The 27837-nt window shown below is 34.8% G+C and overlaps 4 protein-coding genes across 4 annotated transcripts; 2 read left to right on the top strand and 2 right to left on the bottom strand.

Moving 5' to 3' along the window:
- Positions 1 to 880: 880 nt before the first annotated feature.
- LOC140982251 (synaptonemal complex protein 1-like) lies at positions 881 to 8438 on the bottom strand. Its single transcript, XM_073448695.1, has 19 exons — positions 7923 to 8438; positions 7797 to 7846; positions 7117 to 7324; positions 6914 to 7039; positions 6687 to 6785; positions 5089 to 5765; positions 4737 to 4985; positions 4527 to 4655; positions 4367 to 4435; positions 4181 to 4291; positions 3453 to 3560; positions 3263 to 3373; positions 3106 to 3192; positions 2627 to 2692; positions 2428 to 2535; positions 2181 to 2267; positions 2026 to 2088; positions 1496 to 1599; positions 881 to 976 (listed from the first exon to the last, which is right to left on the bottom strand). The coding sequence occupies exons 1-18, from the start codon at positions 8074 to 8076 to the stop codon at positions 1498 to 1500; spliced, it is 2604 nt and encodes an 867-aa protein (XP_073304796.1). The 5' UTR covers positions 8077 to 8438; the 3' UTR covers positions 881 to 976; positions 1496 to 1497.
- A 533-nt stretch (positions 8439 to 8971) lies between these two features.
- Positions 8972 to 10488, bottom strand: LOC140981983 (multifunctional methyltransferase subunit TRM112 homolog A-like). Its single transcript, XM_073448395.1, has 2 exons — positions 10336 to 10488; positions 8972 to 9532 (listed from the first exon to the last, which is right to left on the bottom strand). Exon 2 carries the CDS (start codon positions 9469 to 9471, stop codon positions 9103 to 9105), a length of 369 nt encoding a protein of 122 aa, XP_073304496.1. The 5' UTR covers positions 9472 to 9532; positions 10336 to 10488; the 3' UTR covers positions 8972 to 9102.
- Positions 10489 to 10701: 213 nt separating this feature from the next.
- Positions 10702 to 12880, top strand: LOC140981985 (ubiquitin-related modifier 1 homolog 1). Its single transcript, XM_073448396.1, has 4 exons — positions 10702 to 10822; positions 11800 to 11875; positions 11982 to 12067; positions 12594 to 12880. Exons 1-4 carry the CDS (start codon positions 10800 to 10802, stop codon positions 12709 to 12711), a joined length of 303 nt encoding a protein of 100 aa, XP_073304497.1. The 5' UTR covers positions 10702 to 10799; the 3' UTR covers positions 12712 to 12880.
- Positions 12881 to 17281: 4401 nt separating this feature from the next.
- LOC140981982 (phosphatidylinositol 4-phosphate 5-kinase 1-like) lies at positions 17282 to 21806 on the top strand. The gene is made up of 8 exons (XM_073448394.1): positions 17282 to 18878; positions 19002 to 19166; positions 19380 to 19545; positions 19662 to 19772; positions 19855 to 20048; positions 20139 to 20269; positions 20384 to 20474; positions 20992 to 21806. The coding sequence occupies exons 1-8, from the start codon at positions 17620 to 17622 to the stop codon at positions 21299 to 21301; spliced, it is 2427 nt and encodes an 808-aa protein (XP_073304495.1). The 5' UTR covers positions 17282 to 17619; the 3' UTR covers positions 21302 to 21806.
- The last annotated feature ends 6031 nt before the right edge of the window (positions 21807 to 27837 follow it).

Genomic DNA, 27837 nt, shown 5'->3' with positions numbered 1-27837 from the left:
AGTTTACAAATGTGGTGAACCATTCTCTTTCATGTATTCCCCCCTGCTTCCGGTAAACACAAATTTCATAATCTTTTTAAGAATAAATTTATGTTTTTCGAAAAAACAAACTGACTAAAAAAAATAAAAACTTTCATGGTTTTGCTCAAAAGTAATTTAGTGGGCACGCCGTTTATGGTAGTATTGGTAGGAACAAGGATGACAGTAATTACATCATGGTGCTGCTGCTTCAGTCAGCTGGTTTGATTCCATTTGCCTCAAATCATTTAAGACACGTGATCGGTCATAAAGTTTGGTACTTTCATTAACTTAAAAATTCATATTGTTCCACTCAATTTCTAGCTAATTTCTTTTAGTATCATTTGGTTCAATCTTGTAAGTAGGAACTTCTAACAGTTCAAATTTTTTACTTTTGGAAAAATGTAGAATCATGACAGCCGTTGCAAGAAGACATGTAATAGAACCACCATAATATTATGAATTTATGATCATGTGAGAACCTCCATCCTAAAAAGACCAAGATCTCTGTGTGTGTATGTGTTTTTTTTTTTCAGTCCGCAGCAAAGGACACCAAAGAAACACACCCAAACACTGTTTCAGTTCCACTAAATCTTTTCCATAAAATGAGAACATATGCATCAGTAATCAGTATGATGTGTATACCATATAAAAGTGTGTCATGGATATGATTCTACGAGACAAAAATCAAGGAATCTTCCAGAATTCGAATGGTGTTCCAAACATATCAGAGTCTTCACATTGCATCGCAAAAACAAACATTCTAGCATTCGTAGCAATTCGAAAAGCATATGATAAAGCAAACCTTTCTTTCCACTTGCTAGAAGTAAAATTGCGCATGCGAATTTTTTTTCAGATGTCACAAATGGATGAAGCATCCAGACAACAACAATCTTTATGGAGCCACAGCCAAAATTCGTTTTCCTGATAGTTTTGTAGCAGAAATGCCTTTGGAAGCCTACAATGAAAACAGAAAGTATTAGAGAATTCAACTTGCTATCCTTGTAGCTAATTTGGCTGTTCCCATGAATTGTTTATGATAGAAATAAGTAAAGTTAGACCAAACTCAGGCACCTAAGATGAGATTAAGACTTGCTTATCTATTGAACAACAACTATTTTAGTGGTCGGTGTGAATTTTAAAAGCAATGACTAAAAATGAAGAAAATAAACATATGAGTAACATAAAAATCGGTTTCTTTTAACATCAGATTGACGCTACTGCATTCGTTTAACACGGCCTGATTATCAAACCTTTCTAAGAAAGAAACATACTGTCAACAAAATCGTTCAGTTTTCTGTCTTTATTTTTTTGGGTTTAATGGCCAGCCGCATGAAGATCAAGTTCATTTGAATAAATGCTAAGCAGCTCCAAACTATTTTGATTAAAAATAAATTAATAAATTATAACCATCAATGGATGCCTAAAAGTTCTTTCAGAATTTTTTAGAAAAAGATGTCCAATGAAATGGGAATACCTCTAATCAAATGCATAGGGATCATCAGCATAAGGATTAAGAGATCCTTCTGAGAACAAATCGCCTAACTTGGAAGGATTTTGTTGGCCTCCACCTTTAGTTCCCTGCAATAAATGAATGAATATCACGATGAACTATAGATATTGCAGTTCTTGCAGTCTCTGAATCTGTTTATATGTGTGTGTTGTGGGAATAATCAGCAGACAGCCGCTAGTTTACAAGAAGAAGCTTTCTTTTGCATCACATCAGCCATTTGACAGGTACATGAAACAAGAGCAATCAGCACATACACTTCTTACCCTGTTCTCTAAAATTACTAGTTTATAACTAATAAACTTGGGTCTACTTTACCCGAGCACGGATGCGGTAGTTATTGTCAGATTACTTCTTGTAAGAACTTGGTTAACTCACAAAAATAGTAGCCTGTGGGTCTACTGCTTAAACTCAGACAATATAAAAGGGTCATAAACGACAGGTGCAATTACCGCAAAGACAGAAAGACGTTTAAGGATTTGTTAGTGTCTACTTACCTTAGTTGCTTGATTGGGAGTCTTAGCTTTTGGCGTAGCTCTATTCCCGTGCTTTCTTGGGTCCTGAAAGTTAAAGAATGTGAATCAAGTGTTCAACTATAAACCTACAAAAACATTAAGCAAAAGCTATAATGAACTGTTATGTAAATACAAACCCCAAACATTACTGTGCTCTTGGTTTTTCTACGCTTTGTGATTGTTCTTCCATTTGATGTTTCAATTTCATATTCATGGTGAGTGACCTGCCATTGACAATAAGTAATCATCAAAAGACAGGTGATACTAATATCAGGATCTTGGTTTAACGTGTACAAGACTAAAATGAGCACACACCACAGGAAACGCACACAGAGGTCGGTATACATGAGATATCATGCACAACAGCAAGTGAAGTGATCTTACCTTCCTACTATGCTTAGGAAGACTCATTACGCTTCCCTGGTTTTCTTTTTCCACCCTTTTCAACAAATTTGACACTGGTGTTTGAGATTCTTTCTGGTAGGGGGAATCCTGCGAAAAAACCATTGAAATTCAGGCCAATCATAACACCAGTTTGTGAATCTACCGTGAAAGAAAATAACAACTTTCCTTCAACTTTCACCTTTTCATCGCCTTTTGTTCTGTCCAGATCATGCTTAATTCTCTTGCCACTGCCAGATTTTCTCGTCTTGGTTGACAAAAATTGAATATGTAAATATGACCTCGACTATGAAAAGTGGTGAAGAACAGAAAAGGCGAAGGACTCTGTTCAACTCATACAAACTAATCAATAATATGCTTCCAACTGACAAGATTTGGTACTTATGTATTTTTTATGACAATATTTCAAAGTCAAGACTATTTCTTCCTCTAGCAGCTTGTGAATTAAGGAGAAGCTTTATGCAATGGTAATGTAATGCATGCAGATAAAGAAAAATAATAATTGAGTCATGAGCTATATTAGATAAGTTTTCCGAAACCTCATGAATGTTTGTCATTATCATGTACATCAATTCATGACGGAAATTATAACACAAATACTTATTGATTTCCGTCAGTGTGGGGATAATGGAGGGGAGTATCAAGGTGTTACAGGCAGACCTTTTTAGAGTTCACTTCCTGGTCGCCTTGTGGGTTGTCACCCATTACTTTCCATTGCAGTTGCAGTAATGCCCTCTGCCGCTCTTCCTAAGATATAACAATCCATGACCACATTAAGGTAGTGGTAGCACGACTATGATGCAATTATGTGAATTACCTTGGTTTTCAGAATATCCAACTCCTCCTCGAGTCTTCTGGACTCGTCTTGGTGCTCACACCTCAAAGCTCGTAGCTGAGCCTCATGGTCAGACCTAAGTGACGCTGTTTTCTACAGAAAATATAATTATCATTAAAATGTATGATCATTTGTTACAATTGTTTTCGAATTAAGAGTTACAGTGACAAACCTCTCTGAGCTCAGTTTCAGCTTGAATTTGGGAGCGTCTTAGTTCTTCACAGTGCTTAGATATGAGGGTCATTTCTTTGCTACTGTATTCCTGCTGAATGCGGCCAATCTACATCGACAACACATTAATCTCACCATCTAATCGCTGTTCAGAATTTTTTTTATAGATTCTCACAAAAATAAAGCCAGCAACAAAATAATACAATAAAAAAGTTCCCTGGTAATATCCTTATGTTCATTCTCAAAGAATCCACGACCAACAGCTCCTCATTCATATTAGCCCATAAATTCTCAAATTTCCAAATGCATCAAATCATATGACCACATATGGCAGCTTATCAGTGGCAACTGCCAACTGCAATGTTCTCACTTCAATTCCTGAGTTATCTCCGGTAGAGAAATAGAGAGTATTATTGCGGGAGAAAATCTTTGTGACCTCAAATAAAGGAAAAAATTCACCCAAACTTGGAATGGGGGACAAAAGCCAAAATTAGCTGAAATTCTCTATTCTTGTTTGTTTTATGCTAAAGAACAATAACAAATTTCACTCATACCGAGCAAGTGGAATTAGAAGGCAATTAAAAAATTCTTCCTATGGCAGTTTCACAAATGTTCTTTTTTACTCAAATCAAATACAACCAGAAGAATAAAACTCAATGAAATTAATTTTAACTGTATAGTTAGACTAAAATATTATTAGGTTAAGATGGCCTCTGTACAGTATCATACCAATGCAGCATGTTCTTCTTGTACACAAACCAAGTATTCTCGAGATTCTTTTTTATTTTCCGCTATCTTTTCATCCAGTTGCTTTTCCATATCCCTGATAGCTCTATCGGCCTAAAAAATTGACACAGGTAATAGTACTTAATCAAAGTGAAACAGAAACTCAAAATGAAAAGTGAGTATCAAAACCTTTTCTTTTTCATGATTAACACTCTCCTGCTTCTCCACCTCATACTTCTTTCGTATATCATTAATTGCCTGATCAAACTCCAACCAGTCAATTGCACACATCACAAAAAGAAGAGATTTGCGGTTATGAGCTGCTGTAGTTGATGGTGAAAGAGAGTACCTGGTCATTTCTCAGAGATATTTCTTTCAAATGCTTTGACAACTCTATTTGTTTACTTTCGAACAACTGTTCGTATTGATTCTTCGCTTCTTCTAGGTTATTTACAGCATCAGTCAGTGATTCCTTGATCTAAAATAGACAGCCAAATCATATCTGACCCCTTCAAGAGGCTATTCTACACATAATAAACTAAAAAACTTGTGGAATAACCTCTTCTTTCTGATCTTCCAACTGTTTTTCTCTCGTCTTGAGTTCCAAAATTAAGTGGTCCTTCTCCTCCAACGCAATATCAAGCTCACTGACTCTTTTTTCAAGTGATACTAAATTTTCTTCATTTTTCTCAATATCCTTCTTCGAAAGATCGATTTCTTCTTGCTTTTCTAGGATGTCTGCCTTTAACCCTTTGATAAGATTATTACTATCATTCTCTACCTTGGAAAGTTTCAGCAACAAATCTTTCTGCATGGCACAGGATTAAAACAAATAGGTAAACAAATAAAAGCTTGAACATCATCATATATTGTTTTGCAAAGGCACATGGTTAATTAAAATTAGCTTTCACCATTTCTTTCTCAGACAATCTTGAGTTTTCTAATGAAATCTTCACAGTATCCTCTAATTGGGCTATGAAGGCTTGCATTTCAGTCTGCTTAGATAAAAGTACTTCTGCTTCGGATTCCAATTTCCGGATTTTCTCTTCTGCCAACCGGCAATCTTCTGCATGCCGCACCATTGCGAATTCCTGATCTTTCTGAAACTCAAGGACTTTACCATTCAATTCCTGATTAACCAATTGTAAAGTATTTTTCTCTGATGTGACACATATAGATTGGTAGAGGATCTGATCAAACTTTTGTTGAGCACTCAGAGCAGCAAGTTCTTTCTCTTTCTTAGCTAGCTCAAGACACGAATCATATAAAACATTAAGCTGGATGACTTTTTCGTAAAAGGTTAGGCTTTGACTCTCCAATTCTGTAACCCTCTCAACAAGCAAATTGACAAAATCTTCAAGATTCTTGAGCTCCATGACTGCTGTTTCTAACCTGTTAGCAAAGTCGTTTTTGCTAGATAGTATATCCATGTTATCTTTCACCAATTTTTCTTGGGAGTTTCTCAAATGTAGCAGGTCTTCTTCTTTTACTCTCAATTCAACTTGCAACTCTTCCAACTTAGAGGTCAAACTTTTCAAAGCCAGCTGATTACAGTCATTAGCTTCTTCCAATTGTTTAATCTTGTTATCTGGTTCAAAAGAGAAAATGATGGAACATCATTTGGAGCAGAAGTATCTTATAAAAGTGGAAATACCAAAATCCTGGGATTGCACCTTAGTTTAATCTTGTTGTCTGGTTCAAAAGAGAGAATGATGGAATATCAGTTGGAGCAAAAGTCTCTTATAGAAGTGGAAATACCAAAATCCTGGGATTGCACCTTAGTTCTCATTACACAAGGTAATGGCACGAGCAAAGGTGCAAAGTGCATGTCAAGAACCACTGATGTCTATTAACGACCAGTTACCTATATATTTCAGTTGTTTGACTTGTCTTCTAGTAAAATGAAAAAAATATAATCTGTATCTTTTTCAGATTTTAATGTATCCATCCAGCTCCTAGCATCATAACTAAATGCAAACTGAAGTGGGTAAAACTATCAAATAATGTAAATAAAACTCAAATGTGCAAATTAATTGGTTTCTTTTCAATCAGGGCCAATTGAAATCTTGAGGGTTATTTAGCTCCACTTATTTAACAAAACCACAAATCCTCTCACTAAACCAAACAATGTGATGGGATTACTACTTACCATGAATAGCTATGAGCTGATAAAGTATGCTGGCTCACAAACTGAAACGAAATTACAGCTACAGGAAAATAGACTGTTGATTATCGTCCTAATAACGAATAATGATAACTGTAGTCATTTTCAATGACAAAAGGTGTGTGAATGACTTTGCTGAGTTATATTAATTAAAATACCAAATAATTTGACTAGTGGTGTTAACAGTATACTTGATGAATAAAAGGTAAAACAAATATTTTTGGATGTTCTTATGAATCTTTCCTTCATTGAACTTACAAGAGTTGGGAAAACTAATATGCAGCATCCCAGAACAATGAATTGTGCATTAATTTAATTATTCAAAATTTACTTGATCAGCATTACCTTTCTCCTCAAGCTGGATGGTTGTCTTATTCTTGTCATCCAGGAAAGATTTCTCCATTTGTTCCTTAGCAAGACGAAGTTGCACAAGTTCTTGGCCCCCTAGATTTATCGTAAAAAGCATGTCATTGTCATAAAAGAACCACAGAAATAAAAACAAAAAGAATCAAGTTCAATTATTTGATATCACTTCTATTCTCAATGATGAACTACTGGAGTTAGATACTCACGAATTTTAACTGTTTCTTCCGAAGAGTCCAACCTCAAGGACATAGACTTCATCTGCTCATGTAATTTATCAAGGGAAACTGATGTTTCAGACAGTTTATCTTCAAAATATGCCTTATCTTTCTCAGCTGCAAGAGTTTAGATTCAGGGCGATAAAATATCTTTAAAACTGAAATGAGCATCCCTTGCTGTACAGGACACATACCATCGTGAACCTGAACAGTTAATTGCTGCAATGTTTCATCGAGTTGATCGCACAACGTCTTTGTCAAAAAGAACTTAGAGTCAAGTCCTTTCCAGAGCTTCTCATCTTCTTTCTGCTTCACTTTTAGCTTTGCGTTTTCATTGAGTGCAGTTTGCAATTTCTCTTCTAGTACTTGAATTTGCTCTGTCTGTTTCTTGAGCTTAGAATTCTGCATGTCATCAAAGGTCACACCACAGTGTAGTCCATTAAATGAGGAAATCAAATGGAATTTCCTGAAAACACAAAAAAATGATGTAACCTGACTGCAGTTTCGGGTTTTGCATTTAAAAAATAAATGGAAAACCATGATACATGTCCCTGCTTAGATGTACCTAACATATAAACAAATTTACATCTACCGGTAGTTAGCCTCTTTCCCAAAAAAGCTTAGGCTTGTGGAAGGGGGGACCAATGCCTGTTAATATAAGCATAATGGAAAGTGGAAACATATCCATAGAACATATTTACTTCCTTTCGGTCATACAAAACCAGTCTCAAACAGCTATGCAATCTTGAATGGAAGAAATTAACACACAAACTGCAATAAGTATACGGACAGCTGCATATATGCATGCTCCAAAGACTTTTATAACATGCAGAAAATTATGCGTAAAGAATGTGAGAATTATTTTTAGTCTTACTGCATGTTCGAGGTCAGTTTTCGCAGAAGCTTGTTCTTTGACCAACTTTTCTGTACAAAGAAAAAGCAACGTAACGTGTTAGATACGCACTTATTTTGGTAATATATAATTCAAAAATTGTACAACCTGCAGTACTCTTCAGATTGGAGAAGCTTCTAGTGGAAACCGAGTCCAAGGAGATCGGAAGTGTCTTCGCTTTCACACCTCCAGACTTAGAACCTGGCTGATACTTGAACTGTTCGAAGCTTTTCAAGCCTGACAGTCCTAATATCCGACTCATTCTGTAAATCGCGATTAAATCTGGAACTGAATATCCTTAGATTTCAATCTGAAGACATGCAATTTCAAATTCGAGCTTCAGTTTATCGAGCCAAGCGAAATGCACTTCGTAATTTTATTCGAAAACCTCGGAATTGAAGTTCGTGAAAATTATAACCGGCTAAATGCAAGGAAATTGATTGATTATCTCTTCATCTTGAAAAGAAATCAGAATTTTCGGAATGAGCAGAAAACTGAAACAAAAAACCTGCACGAATCGAAATCTCTCTCCTGTAGAGTGTTGTGGCCTGTTAGAACTGAGAGGGAGCATCAAATATACAGTTAGCGCCAAACGATGGCTATTTATAGATTTTGAGGGTGGTGGTCTGTTTGAAGAATTCCTAGAAATTAATTCTTTCATTGTAACTTTTTTGGAGAGAGGGAAGTAATTTACATTTGATGATTAAAAAGATTAAATTCGCCATTTGTGGTCTTTGATTATGATTTTTGTTGCTGTTCAATAACAGAGTTCTCTATTAAAATATACTTCTTTCATTGTAACATAGGACATAATTTTGATTATAAAAAATGGCATTTGATTATATGTATTTAGAACTTCTAACACTTTGTCATTAAATATTTTTATCATATTAACTTTATAATAAATCATAAATAATCTTCTCCATCATCCCGTCACAATTATATAATTTATGTTTACTTGTATTGTTCTCTGGCCAAGATTATAATAAGAATGTACAATACGCAAAAATAATCAAACTATTACGATTATGATACACTGGGCAGTGGGTACTGTATATTTATTTAGGTATAATCGAAGCATGTAGGGGTCTCGATATTGCCATGACTCCAAAAGGTTCAAAAGAAGAGGGGAAACGAACAAAGACGAGAAATTATGCATGCATGTAGCTCGCTATAAATACGCAAGGAAGAAAAGATTTTCCCATAACCAACAAGCAACAACACTGAAATCCTACAAACATTAACTTCAGTTCTTGACACGCAGAAAGATCCCACATTCAAGAGACGTTCAAACCTCGTCTTCATGAAGAAGCATATTAGGAATCCCCTTACTCACAGGAAACTTACGACCCGTCTCAGGACAAATTAATGCACCCTCTTCAAGGTGAAGCTCGAGGAGGGCATGATGGAACTTCTGAAGGAACTCATCAGATTCAAGCATGGAGGATTCCACATTGTCGGGTAGCTCAAAGTAACCCATGGTTTTCGAGGCCTCCACCAAAGCATTCCATTCAACCTTTGCAAACATGTTCTTTAAGAAGTCGGCATTGAAATCCACCGTCTTTTCTACTACTTTCTCTGCTTCAATCCGTAATGGGAAGCCATTAGTCACACCTTTGATATTTGATGATAACATATTATGGGTTAAGAGCCTCATGATTTGATATCCAACTACATCCACAACGCAACCACACAGGTAAATCTTGCTATGGAAAATTCTGTGAGAAAAGAAATCATCAGCAACATTAATGCAGGAAAAATTTCAACTTGGTAAAAGTTCTCCACTAAACCACCTCAATTAAAACAAGACATCATAAAGATATTATAACAGTTATTCCGGCGTGCACTCAAGTAAGATCGAGTCTCAGCTCTTCCACGAAGCAAATGCCTTCAAGAGTGAAACCCCTACTTAAGTGTCATTTTAATGGCTCGAGACACCGCCTTTTAAAAGCACCTTATTGTAAATGTAATGCGAAAATACAAGATGACTGATAAACATTTGTTTTATTGTTGCTCAAAAGTTTCTATAACGCATATAGTTACATATGACGAAATCTCATCGGATAATTAGTTTCTACAAGGTTATATCCCTTAGGTCTGCTACCATATTATCCCTTAGGGTACCACCTCTAACAATGCATACTGTTACACCCCGACAGCACATATGCTCGACAATCATAATTTAGTTCTAAAATCCATGAGAGATTATGAAGTCTAGCTCTGATACAAAATGTAGCGCCTGAATTACCGCACTCGAATCACATATGTAAAGTATGAATTTATCAAACTATTCGCACAAAGACATGGTGTTTTTTATTAGATGAATTCATCCTAACTTTTGTACACAGTTTTCTATAATTTCATAACCATTACTGATTTCATTTTCTCTCTACTAAGACATGCTTCTTCTGCATCCACACACAGCTCGGCGTCGTCGGGAAATTAGAATTGAGGGTAAATCGGCCGTTCCTTGACGGAAAAAAGTTCGTTCCACCGTTATTAACGGAAAAGATAAACTAACCTCGGTTTATTGTAATAGGAAAGGTGCTGAAGAGAGAATGTAGAGCAGCAGCGTCGAGTTCTCTTCTCCTCGTTTCTTTCTTGATTGGCGCAGAGCTTCGGTTTGGAGGGTTTCTTTTATGGGCTACGAATAATTGGATTTGGATAAGGTTTTTATTTTATATTTTGTTAAAAAGCCCAAGCCAATGAGCAAGTCGAAGCCCAGTCCAAAGACCAAGTCCAAGACCAAACACAAGACCAAGACCAAGCCCAAGCCCAAGCTTAAGCCCAAGACCAAGACCAAGCCCAAGACCAAGACCAAGACCAAAGCTCCGTGCACTGCCGGCCTGAAAATCGTTAACCATAACGTTTATCATTTAAAATCGCACTTAACCCAGAATTTTGTTTTGATTCGCTTGAACGTTTTCTAAAGTCGAAACCCTCAATCGGGATTTCTGCAAATCAAGTTCCCGGGTTTCCTAAGCTATGCAGCTCACGCTCGAATTTGGGTAATTTCTCTCTTTAAAAAAAATTAATTTCTATTATTTCTTTTTGCATGTTAGTGTTGGTGTTACTGGAAAATTGAGTAAGAATTGCGAACCCATTTGAAGAAATTTGCAAGCCGTGAGCGCATGTAATTTACCAGCAGGGCACGAATTTGGACCCTTTAATTAGCTTTGAATTTGATCTAGCTTATGTTCTCTTTACTGGAGTTTTAACTTTGCTTTTTTCATTTTCGTTTGCTATTCTGATCTAAAATAAGATTATAAATCAAATGGGCAGCTGAAGAAAGCAGGTTCGCAACCCTTTTGTTCTAAAAATGGGATTTTGAAAACAAACCTTGATTTGAGGAGCTACATAAGTATCGGATCCTTATTTTACTGCGTTTTGAGCACAAAAGATGATGCTATAATGGGAGTGTTTCAATCTGGTAGTTCATGTTTGCTGTTCACGTACTATATCAGTCTTTTAAGTTTCTTTCGCCCTTGCCACCCTTAGGGCCTTCATGAAAAGGGAAGTTGGAAAATATAGATATATGTCCAGGAATGTAGTTAAACCACACTTACCCTTAGTGCCTTCTTGAAAAGGGTAGTTGGAAATTATATATATATGTCCAGGAATGTAGTTAAACCACACTTTTTTTTTTTATGTGTGTATGTTCATAGAAATTCTTTTAACTATACCATGTTTTGCTTATGGTAATGCTCTTAGTTATACGTGACCACGTGAACGCACTAATTACCGTGTTTTAGTTATTGTTGGAATTTGGCCATGGCATTGTTCAGCTGCTTGAAGACGTGAAGTTTGGCTAATTCGTTTTCACTTCAGACCTATTTAACTGATAATGATTCATGCTATATGGAATATATAATGGGCTTGATCTTTTGACTGCTTGTCTGTGTATATAAACTTTATAATTTACTGCCACAGTTTTCTTTTCTTCCTTGTTTGCTGATATTTTGAAGTCCGTTCCTCGGAAAAACAGTGGTGGACTGGAACTTCTCTGCAATTCTGTGAAGATTCATGAAGTAAATGTCGACCTAAAGGCTGAAGAAAACCAGGTGAATCTCTTCTGAATTAGAGTTCTTTTTCCTCACCAGTAATCTGTAATTTTTGCTCTCGCTTGTTGACCATATGAAGTTATGGTGTATTTTGTTTGATTTTCAGCAACTAACTATGAAACACTTGCTCTCTTGGGTTCGCACCAATTTGATTAAGGAAAGGCCTGAAATGTTTATGAAAGGGGATACTGTGTAAGTAACTCATTCATTATAACCGTTTATCTAAAAAGTAAAAAGGAGTCCTTTCTTTAGAGTTCTTATATGTCGTGCCTTGATGATTCAATTTTCAAGCAATGTTCGGTTAGAAATTTTTTTTCCCAAAATTTTGAGCTCATCCGTGTGGCCCAACAATAATTTTACGTTTGAATATGCCCATCACTTGTGAGTTAGGGACGTAAGAAATATGCCTGAAATTAATATGTAGGTGCTGTATATATATTGATCAGGTATTGGGCAGTAGAGTCTCAGTTATAACTACTCAAGATCGACTTTTGTGAAATTCAAATCTTAGACTTTTGAACTCTTAGTTCTATGTTCATGTAAGGAATTACTTTTGTCTCAAAAGTTTGAGTTCATGGAGGTGGGTCGAGAATGATTATATGTCTTCGACATTTTCATCCAAAGAAAAAAATTATCCATTGCTTGTAACCTTCCCTAGAATGACTTTTAAGCATAACTGGAATTTGATGCATTGGTTTCATATCTGATGAACATGCAGAAGACCTGGAGTTTTGGTCCTCGTGAATGACTGTGATTGGGAACTCAGCGGACAGCTTGATACAATCTTGGAGGAGAAAGACGTCGTCGTTTTCATCTCAACATTGCACGGAGGATAATTTTGTATGTGCAACTACAAATATAGTGATTTATTATAGGAAGGTGATACAAATATTTTGGATTGTCTCATCACTCATCTTCACTATTGACTTGTGGCACAAACACTGATGTATGGTGTATCCTACATGAATATTATCCCACCAAATGCACGAGTTTGGTGTTAATTTTCTTGTTTTCTTTTCTTTAATTCCACAGTTATCGACTTTACTATTCAGGTGCTACAATTTAAAAATTTATTGACAGCTAGAAACAACGTAATGGGATATAGACATATAGTAGTAAAGAAGAGTTTTTTTTTTAATTATTATCTTTTGAATAAATGAGTTTTTAACATTACTTCACAAGGATTAATTCTGCGTCCAGATAATGGGATTAAAAGAAAAAAAGTACTTTCAAATTAGGACTCTTGATGAAATGCATTCAGTATCAAGATTCTTAATGCGTGAGTTTATACATTGATTTTTGTATGTATCAGATAGGGTTAATTCAATTTTTCTTATTAACAGAAATTAAAAATCTAATAGAAAGGGGATAAAATTAAAATCGAAATCGAAACGACAATGAAATATCCACGAGGGCCACCAACACGTGATTGCATGAGGATGAGCTCTTGCTTGCTTCAACCAAATACGAGACAAGGTACTATGTATGTAGAGTATAGAACCCTAAAGTTTTTTGTTACCATGAAATTGATATTTCTTGTGATGTCCGTAGTGCCATAGCTCACATGTATGGTGGGTCATTTTTTTCGCCCAATGAGTTCGTCTCCGTACGCCCATTGCATCGCATTTCTTTTGTTTGGATTGATGGATTTCCGAGTTCATTCATANGGCTTCCGTTGCAGTCATTAAAAATGCTGACCCAGTTAATAAAACGCAAGGGGTCATTCGCAATTAATGAAATATAAAGGGAAAAATTTAAATTTGTATCTATTATCCACCACCTGCAGTGTGTATCTATCAGGAAAATAGACAGCTCAATAGAAGACTGGTGGTTCATATCTGGAATTGGATCACAGTAATATTACTCATTCAATTTAATTACAATAAATCTCATATAATATAATATAATATTACTTTAGATGTAAGTTTTAAGCATATAACAAATTTATATCATGTGAAAATTTACATTTATTAGATAAAATAATTGTGGTAAAAGAAAATCTTAAAATTGATTAATTGTAAAATATTAGATACAATAGTCTTGCTATATAATTCATGTTGCTATAATATAATCAAGAAGAAGACATTTTATCAACTACTATGATTTGATAACCCGCCGACATTTTTACTAAAAGTTCCCAACTGGATTTATAAAGTTCGATCTGAAACAAAAATTGATACCACAACCAATTTTTATCTCAAATTTTTTTGTAATGTAATATATTTTATCCTATTATTCGTCACAAAACGTTAAATCGGTGTGGTGTTAAATGTTAATTGCCATTTAGGTTCTAAAATTCTATTTTTTTGTATTTATGTTTTACTAAGTAATATTGGCTTTTTTTATTAATTATTATCACATTGTTTAATAAATGATATTTGATATGGAAAATGACGAATACTGACGTTACAGTAAGTTGTCCCAGTTCTAATTATGAGCTTTAACATAATGGGCCTTCAACAACGCAACCCATTACGTAATTGGGCCCATCAGGCCCACACTTACTCACCAACAAGGGTAACGCATGTTAACGGTCGACGTAGCTGTTGACTTAGTTATTTGCTGTCTAAATAGATTAGCTCCATCGCATAAAATATGTGGTTAGATTGACAATATTTGAATCTGTCAAAATGCGAGCCAGTCGACGGTCCACCCCATCTCGTCTAATAATGGGTTGTGGTGGGTTACGGAGTTAGCACGCCATGCTCCACCAAATTCTGTACAAAATTGGTTTGGTCCGCTGTACCAGTCTGACTTTTCATATAAAAAATGGATGGGTTGAGATTGTATTTTTGGGACACGTTAAAATGACAAGATTGACCCGGGCTGGCTTGTCCAATTGGCTCGTTTTGCCAATGCTAATGTTTCGGAATATATAAACATATCAAATAATCGATGACTTATCTGTCACCAACGTCCCTGATTTCAAACAAATTTTCCAACTCGCCAAATTGGCAGTCCGCCCATTTGATGGCAATCTAAAATAGATTGGGATAATTAGGTCGTGCTAGCCCGTTTTTATATCTATGTAATCGCACCATTGCCAAATGTATGTGATGTGGAACGAGTGGATACAGGTGGACACACATTTTTTCGGTCCTCCTGATGAGATAGTATTCAGGGTTATTACTTACGTTACAAACAACGTTATCTGACGAAAACTCTTCGACACTCAATCAGCAATCATCTCGATTTAATATTTATAATCACTAATTGAGCTTTCTCATTCCTTGATTAAGTTAACTATAAATTTACATGTTTCTAATTTTAGCCTAGTTAAATTAAATAGTCTGAAATTATGTTATTATCCATTATGAGGATCACATGAAATAAAATTATATCCGACACACACAAAAATCAAGGGAGAAAACAAAGAAGCCTAGTTTAGAGCTTAGATTACTAAGAATTTTTACTTAGAGCTTAAATTACTAAGAATTTTTACTTTATTTACCAAATTAATTAGAGTCGGGTCTACGATTAGTATTAAATCATCACAAAAACTCTTGTGAGACAGACTGACGTGTCAATTTCGTGAAACATGTATTTTATTTGTGTCACACGTAAAAAAATTATTAATTTTATGTCAAAAATATTGTTTTTATTATAAATATGAATATGATTGATTCGTTTCAAGAACAAAGATACGTGAAAATTGAAATAAAATGGAGATTTATTAGTGTTTACCATAATTAATGTGGCATATTAATGTACAAACTAGAACAAGGGTTCGCACCAAAGCAGTAAAATAAATGTCACCCTTGGGATGGACCACCACCCTAAAACAACCGGAAACGTTAGGTCATCTCCAACTCATATCTTCTATTTTTCATTCTCTATCTTCTAAAATAGAGATCTGTGATCTCTATTTTTAAAAATATTCTCAAACCCATATCCTCTAAAAATATTACAAAATACTCCATTTTTTCATCATCAAAAACACACACATATAATTATATAATTACATAATGTATCATATAACCAAAATTAATTAATTCGATAACTATAATACAATAAAACATGTATTAAACTCAATTTATTTAAAATAATACATTATTTTTGACACGACAAACATAAACGACAAGATACAACATTCTTAATATAAACATAAAATACAGAGCACGACAAACATAAACGACACATATGGTTTAAAGAACAACACATAAATTGATCATTAAAAATAATAATACTCCGAAGTACTGTACTCATCCCACAAATGGTCAATAAAAACATCTCGAAGTGCATAGTGAGCCGACTTATCTTTTATTTGACGATGACGTGCAATAAAATCTTGAAATCGGGCATGCTCATCACTTGCCATTTCAACATTTACTATGGGTGATTCGCGATAATCTATGACTGACACATTCTCATCTATTTCATCTTCGATAATCATATTATGCATTATAATGCATGTTGTCATGGTATCATGTAGCACTCGTTTGCTCCAAACTCGTGCAGGTCCAGTGATTATCGCCCATTTTGATTGTAGTACAACAAATGCTCGCTCAACATCTTTTATACAACTTTCTTGTCGTGCTGCAAAGTATTTCTTCTTTGGATCTTGTGTATTGTGACAATAAGTGTTTCTAATAAATTATGTTATTAACTTTTGTGATCATTATCTTGTTTATTATTTCTATTTCATGATTATTATAAACAATAGACTTATAATTAATTCATGAAAATAATAAAACAATTAAAATAAATTAACTAAGTATAAAAATTATTTAACATTAAAATTAATTAATTAAATAATTTGAAATATAAAAATATAAAATGGAGCAAAACAAATACATAAAAATTTAAAAGGACTATTTTGCAATTGTTATGATATCATTTCAGTAATTTAATGGAATCTCCTTATTGATCTTCAGATGAATAATGACCCTCAAAAAATGGAAGATCACTATTGCAATCTCCAAAATGGAGATTGCATTTGGAGTTGGGTTGGAGCAGCAACCCATGCTCTAATTTGGAAATTTCTTCTTAAATAAAGATGGATTGTAGATGCTCTTGGTCATTTGTACCAAACTTTCATTGCAATTGTCCTATTACAAACTTCAATAATAATATAATTGAGAATAAAAAATATATATATACATATATCCAAGAAAATCACGTTAAATTAACAAAATTTATTACATGATTTTTTTTATCAATGTAGTGAGTTTGAATTTATTTTTAAACTAATCCATAAGATTTGATGGATTTTAAAATAAATTCAAGCATGATTATTTGGAAACCAAACTAAATCATGCAATTTGGTTTTATTTTAGTTTTGATTGGTTTCTGAAGACTTCTAACGAGTTTGATCCTGCTTATAAAAAATAATAATATTCATATTCATTCAAGTTATTTTTTTACCCCAAAAAAAAAAAAACACCAACCCTCAAACGCTGTCGTGTCTGTTTGCATTCACGCACTGTCGTTTATTCACACATTTCTATTTCTCACCAATCTTTTTCTTCCCTCCGTCGGCCTTTTCAGATTCCTGTTATTCATTTCTTCTGCCTCTCTCTCCAAACCTCTCCTCTACACTACTGTTTACTGGATTCTCAGCTTATTCTACCATCACAAGTTAATACTGACACTAATCTTGTTCGTCTCTTGGATTCTTTCTGGAGTTGAGGAAAAAGCGTGATATAGGCCGGAAAATGCTACTGGAGCTGGCTTTCCTAGCTATTTGTCAAATTTCTCGTTCATGAAGCTGAGTGCAACGACCCAACATAGAGTTTCTTAGTATCATGCAGGAAACCTTCTTATTTTGCTTTCCAGAAGAGAAGAAAAGAATGCCAGACTCACTGTTATGCATAAAGCTTATAGAGAATGACAAGAAGAAGATGAATGGAGAGTCTTTAGATACAGACTCGGAGAAATTCCTTGATAATACTAGCACAACTTTTACGCCGAGATCAGTTGTCATTATTCCTCGAAGCAAGTCACAAGGCACCTGCCGTAGGGTAACACCCACCTCCATTTCAGAGAATAACGCAGCTAATATCGTCGAGAAACATCTCCCAAATGGAGATCTATATATTGGAACATTCTCGAACAATACGCCACATGGATCCGGGAAGTACTTGTGGAAAGACGGGTGTATGTATGAAGGCGAGTGGAAGAAGGGAAAAGCGAGTGGGAAGGGGAAGTTTTCCTGGCCTTCTGGAGCGAACTTTGAAGGTGAATTCAAGTCGGGTCGGATGGAGGGTACTGGAACTTTTATCGGATCCGACGGAGATATGTATAAAGGCTCTTGGTCCGGGGATCGGAAGCATGGCTTCGGGGTGAAGCATTACAGTAATGGGGATTATTACGAAGGGCAGTGGAAGAAGAATCTGCAAGACGGCCAAGGGAGGTATGTTTGGAGGAACGGGAATGAGTATATTGGGGAATGGAAGAATGGGATGATTAACGGGAGAGGCGTTTTAGTATGGAACAATGGGAATAGGTATGACGGAAATTGGGAAAATGGGATTCCAAAAGGGCATGGAGTTTTCACTTGGCCTGATGGAAGTTGTTACATTGGATGCTGGTCTACTGATTATAGTAAAAATACTAACAGAGCACAGATTTTGAACGGTACTTTTTACCCAGCTCACAATTCCAAGAACAGGAATAGGAGCGAAGAAGGTTTACAAGGGTATTTTTGCAGTAAGATATCCACTCCTTTGCTGATGGTGGGGGATGAGAGTGTAAATGTGGTGATCGGGGGCGGATGTGGAAAGAAGAGGTCGTCTGTGGACGGTGGTGTTATGACGGAGAGAGCTTTTCCGAGGATTTGTATCTGGGAATCGGATGGCGAAGCTGGGGATATAACTTGTGATATCATGGATGACGTGGAGGCATCGATGTTGTATAGAGAAGGGTTTGCGTTGGATCGAGATTTGATAAAACAGTTTCGCAAGAATCCATGTTTTGGGGGTGGGGAAGTGAAGAAGCCCGGACATACAATTTCCAAAGGGCATAAGAATTATGACTTGATGCTCAATCTCCAGGTGGGCATAAGGTAAGAATTAGGCTAATAATTAATGAAAGTCTTTTGTGTTTGGCTGCTGGTCTATCAATATTGAGGCAATTGCTTGGGTTTATTTAACTTTTTGATGATTTGTTATTATTATTATATTGGTAGATATTCTGTGGGAAAGCATGCTTCCTCTGTGCGTGATCTTAAGCTGAGTGATTTTGATCCTAAGGAGAAGTTTTGGACTAGGTTCCCTTCCGAAGGGTCCAAAGTGACTCCGCCCCATCAGTCTGTAGAGTTCCGTTGGAAAGATTATTGTCCTGTGGTGTTTAGGTATTCGCTCCTCTTTAAATTTAGTTGTTGGATTCGTGCTTAAATTGCAGTTCTTGCTATTTCCATCAGATGTTCAATGTATCCCTCATTTGCATATTCTTTATGCTCTCATTTCATTTGCATAATAATGTTGCTCTATCTAATTATGGTGATTCTGGAACATTTTGCTGTTTCCGCATGCTAAGATTGTGAATTCTTTTTTTGAATTATCAGACATTTAAGAGGATTGTTCCAAGTAGATCCCGCGGATTACATGTTAGCCATTTGTGGGAATGATGCTCTAAGGGAGCTTTCTTCTCCAGGGAAAAGTGGAAGTTTCTTTTACCTGACGCAAGATGATAGGTTTATGATCAAAACAGTGAAAAAATCAGAAGTCAAGGTTAGTTTCCTATCCCCTCGGCTTGTTATTTTTTCAGCATTAAAATTGTTTTTTATTACACCCATGTCTTGGTTAATCATCACTGCAAATTTGATGTTGGGTTATTTTTTATTTAGGTGCTTGTTAAGATGCTTCCTAATTATTATCAGCATGTATGTCGCTATGAAAATTCCCTGGTCACAAAGTTCTTTGGTGTCCATTGCGTAAAACCAGTTGGTGGCGTCAAGGTACATTTACTTTTATGAAAAAAATTCTGTTTTCTTTACTAGTGTTTTGCCAAACAGCTTATCTCAAATATCGGTGAATCAGACTCGGTTCATTGTGATGGGAAACTTGTTCTGTTCCGAGTATCGAATACATAGAAGGTTCGACTTGAAAGGATCATCCCATGGACGCTCAACCGAGAAGCCTGAGGGTGAGAGAGATGAAACCACAACTCTCAAAGATCTTGACCTGAATTTTGTATTTAGGCTTCAGACCAACTGGTATCAAGAAGTTATCAAGTGAGTATAGTGCATCTCTTGTTACCACAATATTATTCTCTATCTCACAAAGTTGGGCATTTTTTTTATCAATATAATCGATTGCTCCAGACAAATCGAATGTGATTGTGAATTCTTGGAGGCTGAGGGGATCATGGATTACAGTCTTTTAGTTGGTCTTCATTTCCGTGACAATAATACTGCAGAAAAAATTGGTTTGTCACCTTTTTTCTTGCGAACAGGTATATTTTCATAATTTTTTTGGCTATGACTTGTTAATGTTTTGGTAGTTACTAGTTACTATTCACCATTTCTGGGATTTAAAGATTGCTCATATCAGTTTCCGTGCTCCTCAGGTAATGGTTCTTATCAAAATGAGAAATTCATTCGTGGCTGTCGATTCCTTGAAGCAGAACTTCAAGACATGGATCGGGTTTTAGCCGGCAGGTCTGCAGTTCAACATATTTAAATACATATTGAGGTCTTAATTGTGTATTTAAATTTGTCACGAGGACTTAGATATTTTTTATCAGGGATATTTCTCTCTACTGTGACCTCCCAAATTATTTTCTTCTAATATAATCGAGAAAACTGTAGATATGAATGCTTTAATTAGCAATATTCCTAGTCATTTAATTTTCTTTCAATTATTTTGGCTTGGCAGTTGGAATAATTGGAAGGTCATGTTGCTGTGGTGGCAATATTGTTTAGTCATTTTATTAGTAGACAGTTGTTTGTGGGGGCACCTTATTATTGCCTTTTGTGATAAGAGCAAGATCTCAGTCCAGTCCTTTTGATTTTGTTTTACACCATTTATAGCACATATTGATGGAAATGACCCACGATATTGGTTGGGGGTGGCTATTCTGCATCTTCTGGGGGCAAATTTACATATTTTCTTGTTTCTGCATTCTGTTTATCATGATCGAATTCTGAGGTTATGGTTGATTTTGTTCTTGATTAGGAAGCCATTGATCAGACTTGGAGCCAACATGCCAGCACGGGCAGAACGAGTGGTTCGGAGGAGTGATTTTGATCAGTATACACCGGGTGGATTCAACGATTTGAGACCTTCCCGGAGCGGTGAAATCTATGAAGTGGTCCTCTATTTTGGAATCATTGACATTTTACAAGACTACGATATCAGCAAGAAACTCGAGCACATGTACAAATCCTTACAAGTCAACTCTACTTCAATTTCAGCAGTTGACCCAAAACTATATTCCAAGAGATTTCGAGATTTTATTGGGAGAATATTCATTAAAGATAGGTGACACTACTTCAGGCAATACAATACCAAGAGGGATATCTAAAGATTCTTGGTTGAATCTCCGGGAAAAAGAGTACCCACTTATCGGGGTTTTTCGCCATCGATTCCGGGATCGGAGGAAGAAGAACCCAGTTTCTAATTTGGCTGAATTTTGTGGATCAGCCGTTATTGGAAGTAAATCTGTTTTGTGCATCAAAATTCTCGCAAGGGAAATTGGTATTTTTCCCTTTTTTTTTGTGGGTGTTGTCATAAAAGATAAGGTATAGTGAACAGAGCAAGTTCTTACCCCAAAGAAAAAGATTCAAATCATCGGAAGAGGGGGGATTTGAATAAATTAAAGTGTACAGTTTATAAACACAGAAAAAAAAGTGCTGGAAATTATTAGATATTTTGGTGAGATTTCCAAGCTCCTCTTGTTATGAGAGTCCCCACCCCCACCCTCTCTGGTCTCTTTGTCTTGGTCTCTTTATTTATTTATTTTTTTTTGCTTTTGAAAAATTTTATGATTGAACTTGCCATTTCTTTTTTAAATTGTACAAATATATCCGAGTGTTTTACTTGAATTGTGGAAATGCTTTGTTCCGACAAGAAATTGGTTAATTGAGAAATTTGACATTTTAGAATACACTAATTACTGATCCAATCTAAATTGTATAGAAATTCAAGTTTGTGTACTAACTACTACTAAGCTTTTGTTGCGCCTTTGCTTTTCTTTTTTAATAGGACAGAGGAAGAGTTGTAAACGCATAAAAAGAAGAGAAAGCAAATGTTAAAAGAAACCCATTGATAGCCCCCCCTCCTTTTTACCGTACTTGATTTTTTAAATTTAATAATGTGAGTATATATATATATATATAAAATATTGATTGGTGTTTGATTCGAGGTCAAAGTTCTTGCAGTGGTCAAGGTTGGGGTGAGGCGTACCCAATTTTGTTTTTGACCTTTGGTGCTCTTTTCTCAGGGGATCTGCTTTTACTTCAGATCCTTCTGTCTCACTCACTACCCACAGCCTTTTTTTTTTCTTGCACAACTCCCCAAGTACTGTAATAAAAAATAATTTGTCAATAATTATATTATAAACATTATGTTGCGCACTTTAAATCTTCATCATATTCATGATGGCCTTTTGGGATCATTATTACCCCTCAGAGAACTAACTGAAGCAACATCATTCATTACATCATGGATACATTTCATTTTAATAATATATAATATGCATATCAGGACTCGTATATATTTACAATTTTAATATGTTCTATACATAGAAAAAATTGATGAAATGATACACATATATTGAATATATAATTTAGAGGACTCTTATATATTTACAATTTTAATATGTTCTATACATAGAAAAAATCGATGAAATGACACACATATATTGAATATATAATTTAGAAATACATCGTCTNAAAATAATATAGTGGAAACAAACTATTAGTGTAAAGTGACACGCACTTTCTTACTTAGGCCAACAAGTTTCATATAAATATATATTTATTTTGTTTGTACCGATAAAATATTAGCAAGTTTTATTGTCATAAATGTTATTTTTATTATTTACCAAATGCATGGTGCTGAATCTTTGGTCCTTGACTTAAACTTTAAAAGACGCGAGTCTCGGACATTTCATTATCCGTCCTCACTTGTAATATTTAAAGATCATATTTTTCGAAATTTTATGATTAAAATTTCACCATACCCTGACTCATTTACTTTCTTTTCCTTTTGGAAATGTGGCCTCGTTGGACTTCTGACATTGTACTAATATAGCAGATTTTGGCACTCGTCTGGGTCAAAATTTTATTTTTTGATTGCTTGTGGGAAATGAAATTTTCTGTGCATGATATATATCCTTTTGAAAGGGGAAAAACCAGTATATTTTTTTGTAATAATGGTACGCTTTCTTCATTTCTGAAAGGGAAATTAATATTATATAAATAGCAAATACCCTAACCTTTAATACTTTGGACCACTTATTTTACAGCAACTCTAACTATCGTTTTTTTTTTTTTTAAAAAAAAAAAACCTAATCCTTTTTTATATTTAATTTTCAAGTATTATAATGTCTACCCGTAAAATTACTCGAAATTGTTTTATTCTGATCAAAACGATACGGGCTTAGATTATCTAGGACCAATTCCATCGGACTAAGACAATTCACAATTCAATAATATATTTAATTATTGCATTATGTTAAATTAATGATGAAAATCGATTCATTAGTTTGGGTCCAATTTGTAATTTTTTTGAAAGAGCCAATCGAACGAACTCTTTCAACTTGGAATTTGGCTCTTCTATGTGCAACTTCCTTGATTTTTAAAGTGTGATCCAGAAAATATACAAAAACACTATTCAAGATTCTTTTTCAATGGAGCCAGGCTAACCCTACAGAGTTGAATGATGTGTGGCCAATGTGCTGGGAGAATTTATTAAAATGTCCAACATAAGGCTTATCCGGCCAATGGTGGACAAAGCCACCATCAACATTTGAAACCAAAAGTTGTATGATTTTTTCAAGTTTTAAATCTTATTTAGTCGAAGAGCTAATGTTACGTTGAAAAAATATTGACATGAAACGGAAAATTACTGACGTGGATGATCTCGTGTCGGCATTGTGACAGATATGGCTAAAAACCAACAAAAAAAACAAAGTTATAATACTAAGACACGATTTTGACAAGTTAGATGACAAGAACATAAAATATAACAACTTAGATAACTAAATTGAGTATAACCCGTCAATTTTTTTTTACAAGGATGATTCAAACAGGTCAACTTTTTTTATTTTGAAGATATTTTGATCACATAGTATTTTAAAATTTAACAATTTGATATTATGCTTTAGGGATGTACCCCCTTGAAAATATGCATGTTTATTTTTGGAAGAAGAAAAATATCATGTGGATCCTAAATTTGATTCATCTCCCCCTAACCTTTTGACATAGATCAGATCCACGCCATGTATTAGTATTGTATTTCTTTTCTTTACAATTTTGTTATTATAAATGGAATTTGAATAGGTAGATATTGGACCACTAAATCCTTCATATAAAATGGTGAAAGAGACTTATCTTACGCCTAAATGACTTAGAATTTGAGGTTTAGAATGAGAATTATGGGGTGCCATATATCGCATTTGTGTCTTGTGGAAGTGCATTGTTTTGACTTTTTCATGAAGATACTGATCGGGACATCTTGTAAATTTTGGTGTCCACTCCTATTCCACATATCTATAATTTGATTATATTTTCTTGATTTTTTTTATATTTTTACTATATTTTCGTATCATGAAGTAATTATATTATTCACAACTAAACGTGAAAAAAAATGAAATGATAATAGTAATATCTTTCTCATCTATGTTATATTTGGAGTATTTTTTTTCTCCTATAATGTAGTCAAACGTTAGTTCTTGGATCATCAACACATATGTCAACTTTCATAAAAATGTGAATGATCTATTTCGTCTAATGATATTGGAATAGGAGGAGAAACACTCCCAATGTAGTATAGATTAACACTTCGTTCGTGTACGTACATGTTAAGCTACTCAAGAATTTTCTTGGATTTATGGCATCACACATGGAGTGTATCATCCTAGACCATCGATTTTTTGAAGAATTTGGCATATTTATAAAATTATTTTAACTTAAAATAATAGGGTTTTTTCTTCGTGAAATGGTATTATTGTTTAGTGCCAACTCATATTTGTCAGCCCACTGAGCCCAAGAGGGGTCAGTTAAAAAAGTAGGAGTGAGATATAAAGTATTTAAAAAATAAGGACTCTGACTTTTTTTTTTAAGAAAAAAGGAGTTGGCTTTTGATTATTACATTAACTACGATTAAATTTTTTAACTTAATTAATTCTCTCTTTTTTTTTCTTCTCAGCCTACACACATCTTACCTCAATTAAAATTTACGATTCTCCAAATTGAGATATTGAGTAACACAACAATCAACAATGGTCGACCCTCAAATGATCGTCCATTGTTTGGTTGACAATTTGGTCGACCAACAATATGGTCGACCAAAGTGCTTTGGGCTACCATGCATGGTAGACCAAAGCACTTTGGTCGACCATATTGTTGGTCGACCAAATTGCTTTGGTCTTTGACCAAATTGCTTTGGTCTGGTCGACCAAAAATTGTTGGTCGACCAGTTTTGGTCTTTGTTTGGTCGACCAAACAATTGTTGGTCGACCAAATTGCTGTGGTCTGGTCGATCATCGGTCGACCAAACAATAGTCGATTCATGTTTGTGTCAACCAAAACGTGGTCGAAATTTTCTTCTTAAAATAAATGTATATATGTAATCAAATTTAATGATGTATTTATACTTAAAACACAAGGACATTTAAGTAAATTGAGTTATGGATCTTTTTTTTTAAATATTTCACAATGCACTCCCTTCTCCCCAAATTTCCCGCCCAAGGGTTGGTACAGATTACTATATACCATTTTATTCAAATTCGTGCCTATGTATGATGTTTGTAAAAATTTAATTTATTCAAATTCGTGCCTATTTATGAAGCATGCATTGAGTGTCATGTCATTGATTTTTACAGATTGAAAGGTCGGTAAGGTACTCGATAATGGTAAAAAATTGTACACACACTGGATAATACATGTATAGATATTTATATACATACATTTCCATAAAATTATATGATACTGTTGATTGAAATTCTATCATTTTTTGTTTCTCGGGATTGGAAATCTTTGAACCTGTTGGACTTACAGCATTTTGATTTGTTGAGTTTGTTCATTTGAATGAAATATTAGACAAGTAAGGTTTTAATAAGTGGGTAAAATCCACAAGAATCCAGGTAAAATTTCTGCTTTCCTAGAAAGTTATCTTCTTGTTTTTCTTTCTTTCTTTCTGATTTTTTTTTATTTTTTAGGGCAAAGAAGTCTATACGAGAAGATTTAAAGACTCCGAATTTGCTTGTGACGAATGGGATTTCCTGCCTGTAGTTCTAGATCCACCTCGAAATGGATCCGACCCAAATCCTTGCCCGCCATTGGTTCTTGGAAGCGTACAGCCTCAACGCCGCTTTTCCAGCAAAAAAGACTGATAATTCTGTACCATGTTGTGTATTTTAGGTGCTGTGGGTTGTACGATGTACATTAGTTCCATGATTAGGTCTAAGAATTCTAGGTTTTCTTTTACTGTTTTACATCTCAAGATTACTGCACATATGCAGTTAATCTGGATATTTTGCGTGTGGGTTGGGGAGTTGCTGCTGTCCCTGTGTTTTCATTCTCTCCCTAGGGTTTATGATTTCTTGACAAACCGGGGTGAAATGGAAACATGGGCTTAGTTATATGTTGTGCATTGATTATTATCATCTCATTAAAGATTCAGTTTTGAGATGCTTTTACCTAAAAAAACTCGATGAAAACTACTTCTTCAGTTTTTTTTTTTTGTTTTTTATTGTTTATATTGTCAAATTTAATTTAATTTGTTATTTTTCATTTTTTAGATCATGTCAACATTTATAATAAAAAATAATAAAAGTTTGAAAATTTTAAATATCCATAGCTGGATGGTATAAAGATAATTAAAATTAGAAAAGAAACATATAAATCAATTTTATGGTTTTTCCATAATCTTTTGTACACTATTCTGTTAGTTGTCCCTCGTCGGTTAGATAAAATCTCTGAGAGTTGCATATATAGATTTGGACAATCCTCCCCTCTTGAGCTAGCTTTTGGGGCTAAGTTAGGTCCAAATTCCAATCTTAACATAGTATCAGAGCTCAGGTTCTACAGTTATGCGTTGGATTGCCCATAGTTGGGACACCCGTTCTGTCCATAATTGGGTCATTTGTAAACTTCACGCTCCAGATGTTAATTCCTGGGCGTGAGAGAGTGTGTTAGTTGTCATCTAACATGAGAGTTGCATATATGGACTTGGACAATCCTCCCCCTCTTGAGCCAACTTTTGGAATTGAGTTAATTCAAAGTTCCAATCTTTTAACATATTCTCCATCATATATGACAGAAGCGCCAATTTATAAAGTTGGTATTTTATGAAGACGTGGGGCAAAAATAAAGTTAGGTGAAAATAGAAAAATAAAACCCGATATCTGCATGTGCATGAGAACAATTAATAAATGCCATTCATCAGGAATTGTTTAAAAAGGCGGGCAACCTAGTAATCCCAGAGAAGTTTATAGGACTTTCAAATACATCCGAGTTTAATTATTCCTCAAATGTATTTATTGCTAATGAGTTATCTGTACTCAAACCATCGAAGCTTTGGATGAACTGATATGCATATGTGAAATTCACTGATATCGCAAGAATGGCGTTGGCATTACTTACGAAGCATGTAAATCACGGATTTTTTGCAAGGAATAGTTGTTTGTTCAGATGTTCTGATACTCCAGATTGCTTGCAATCGCTCTCCAGTCAAGTCTTTCTGCTCAAAGTTGTCATTAAAGGGATTCGATCAGCAAACAGGCTCGTCATTGATGTCATGTAGAGAGGCTCGAGTATGGATGTGCCAATGCATTTTCAACCGAAACCCGCAACA

This window comes from Primulina huaijiensis, chromosome 8 (genome assembly GCF_012295235.1).
Source record: "Primulina huaijiensis isolate GDHJ02 chromosome 8, ASM1229523v2, whole genome shotgun sequence".
Taxonomy (NCBI): Eukaryota; Viridiplantae; Streptophyta; class Magnoliopsida; order Lamiales; family Gesneriaceae; genus Primulina; species Primulina huaijiensis.
The sequence above is the reverse complement of the archived record's forward strand: the minus strand, read 5'-3'. Positions and strand labels throughout refer to the sequence as shown.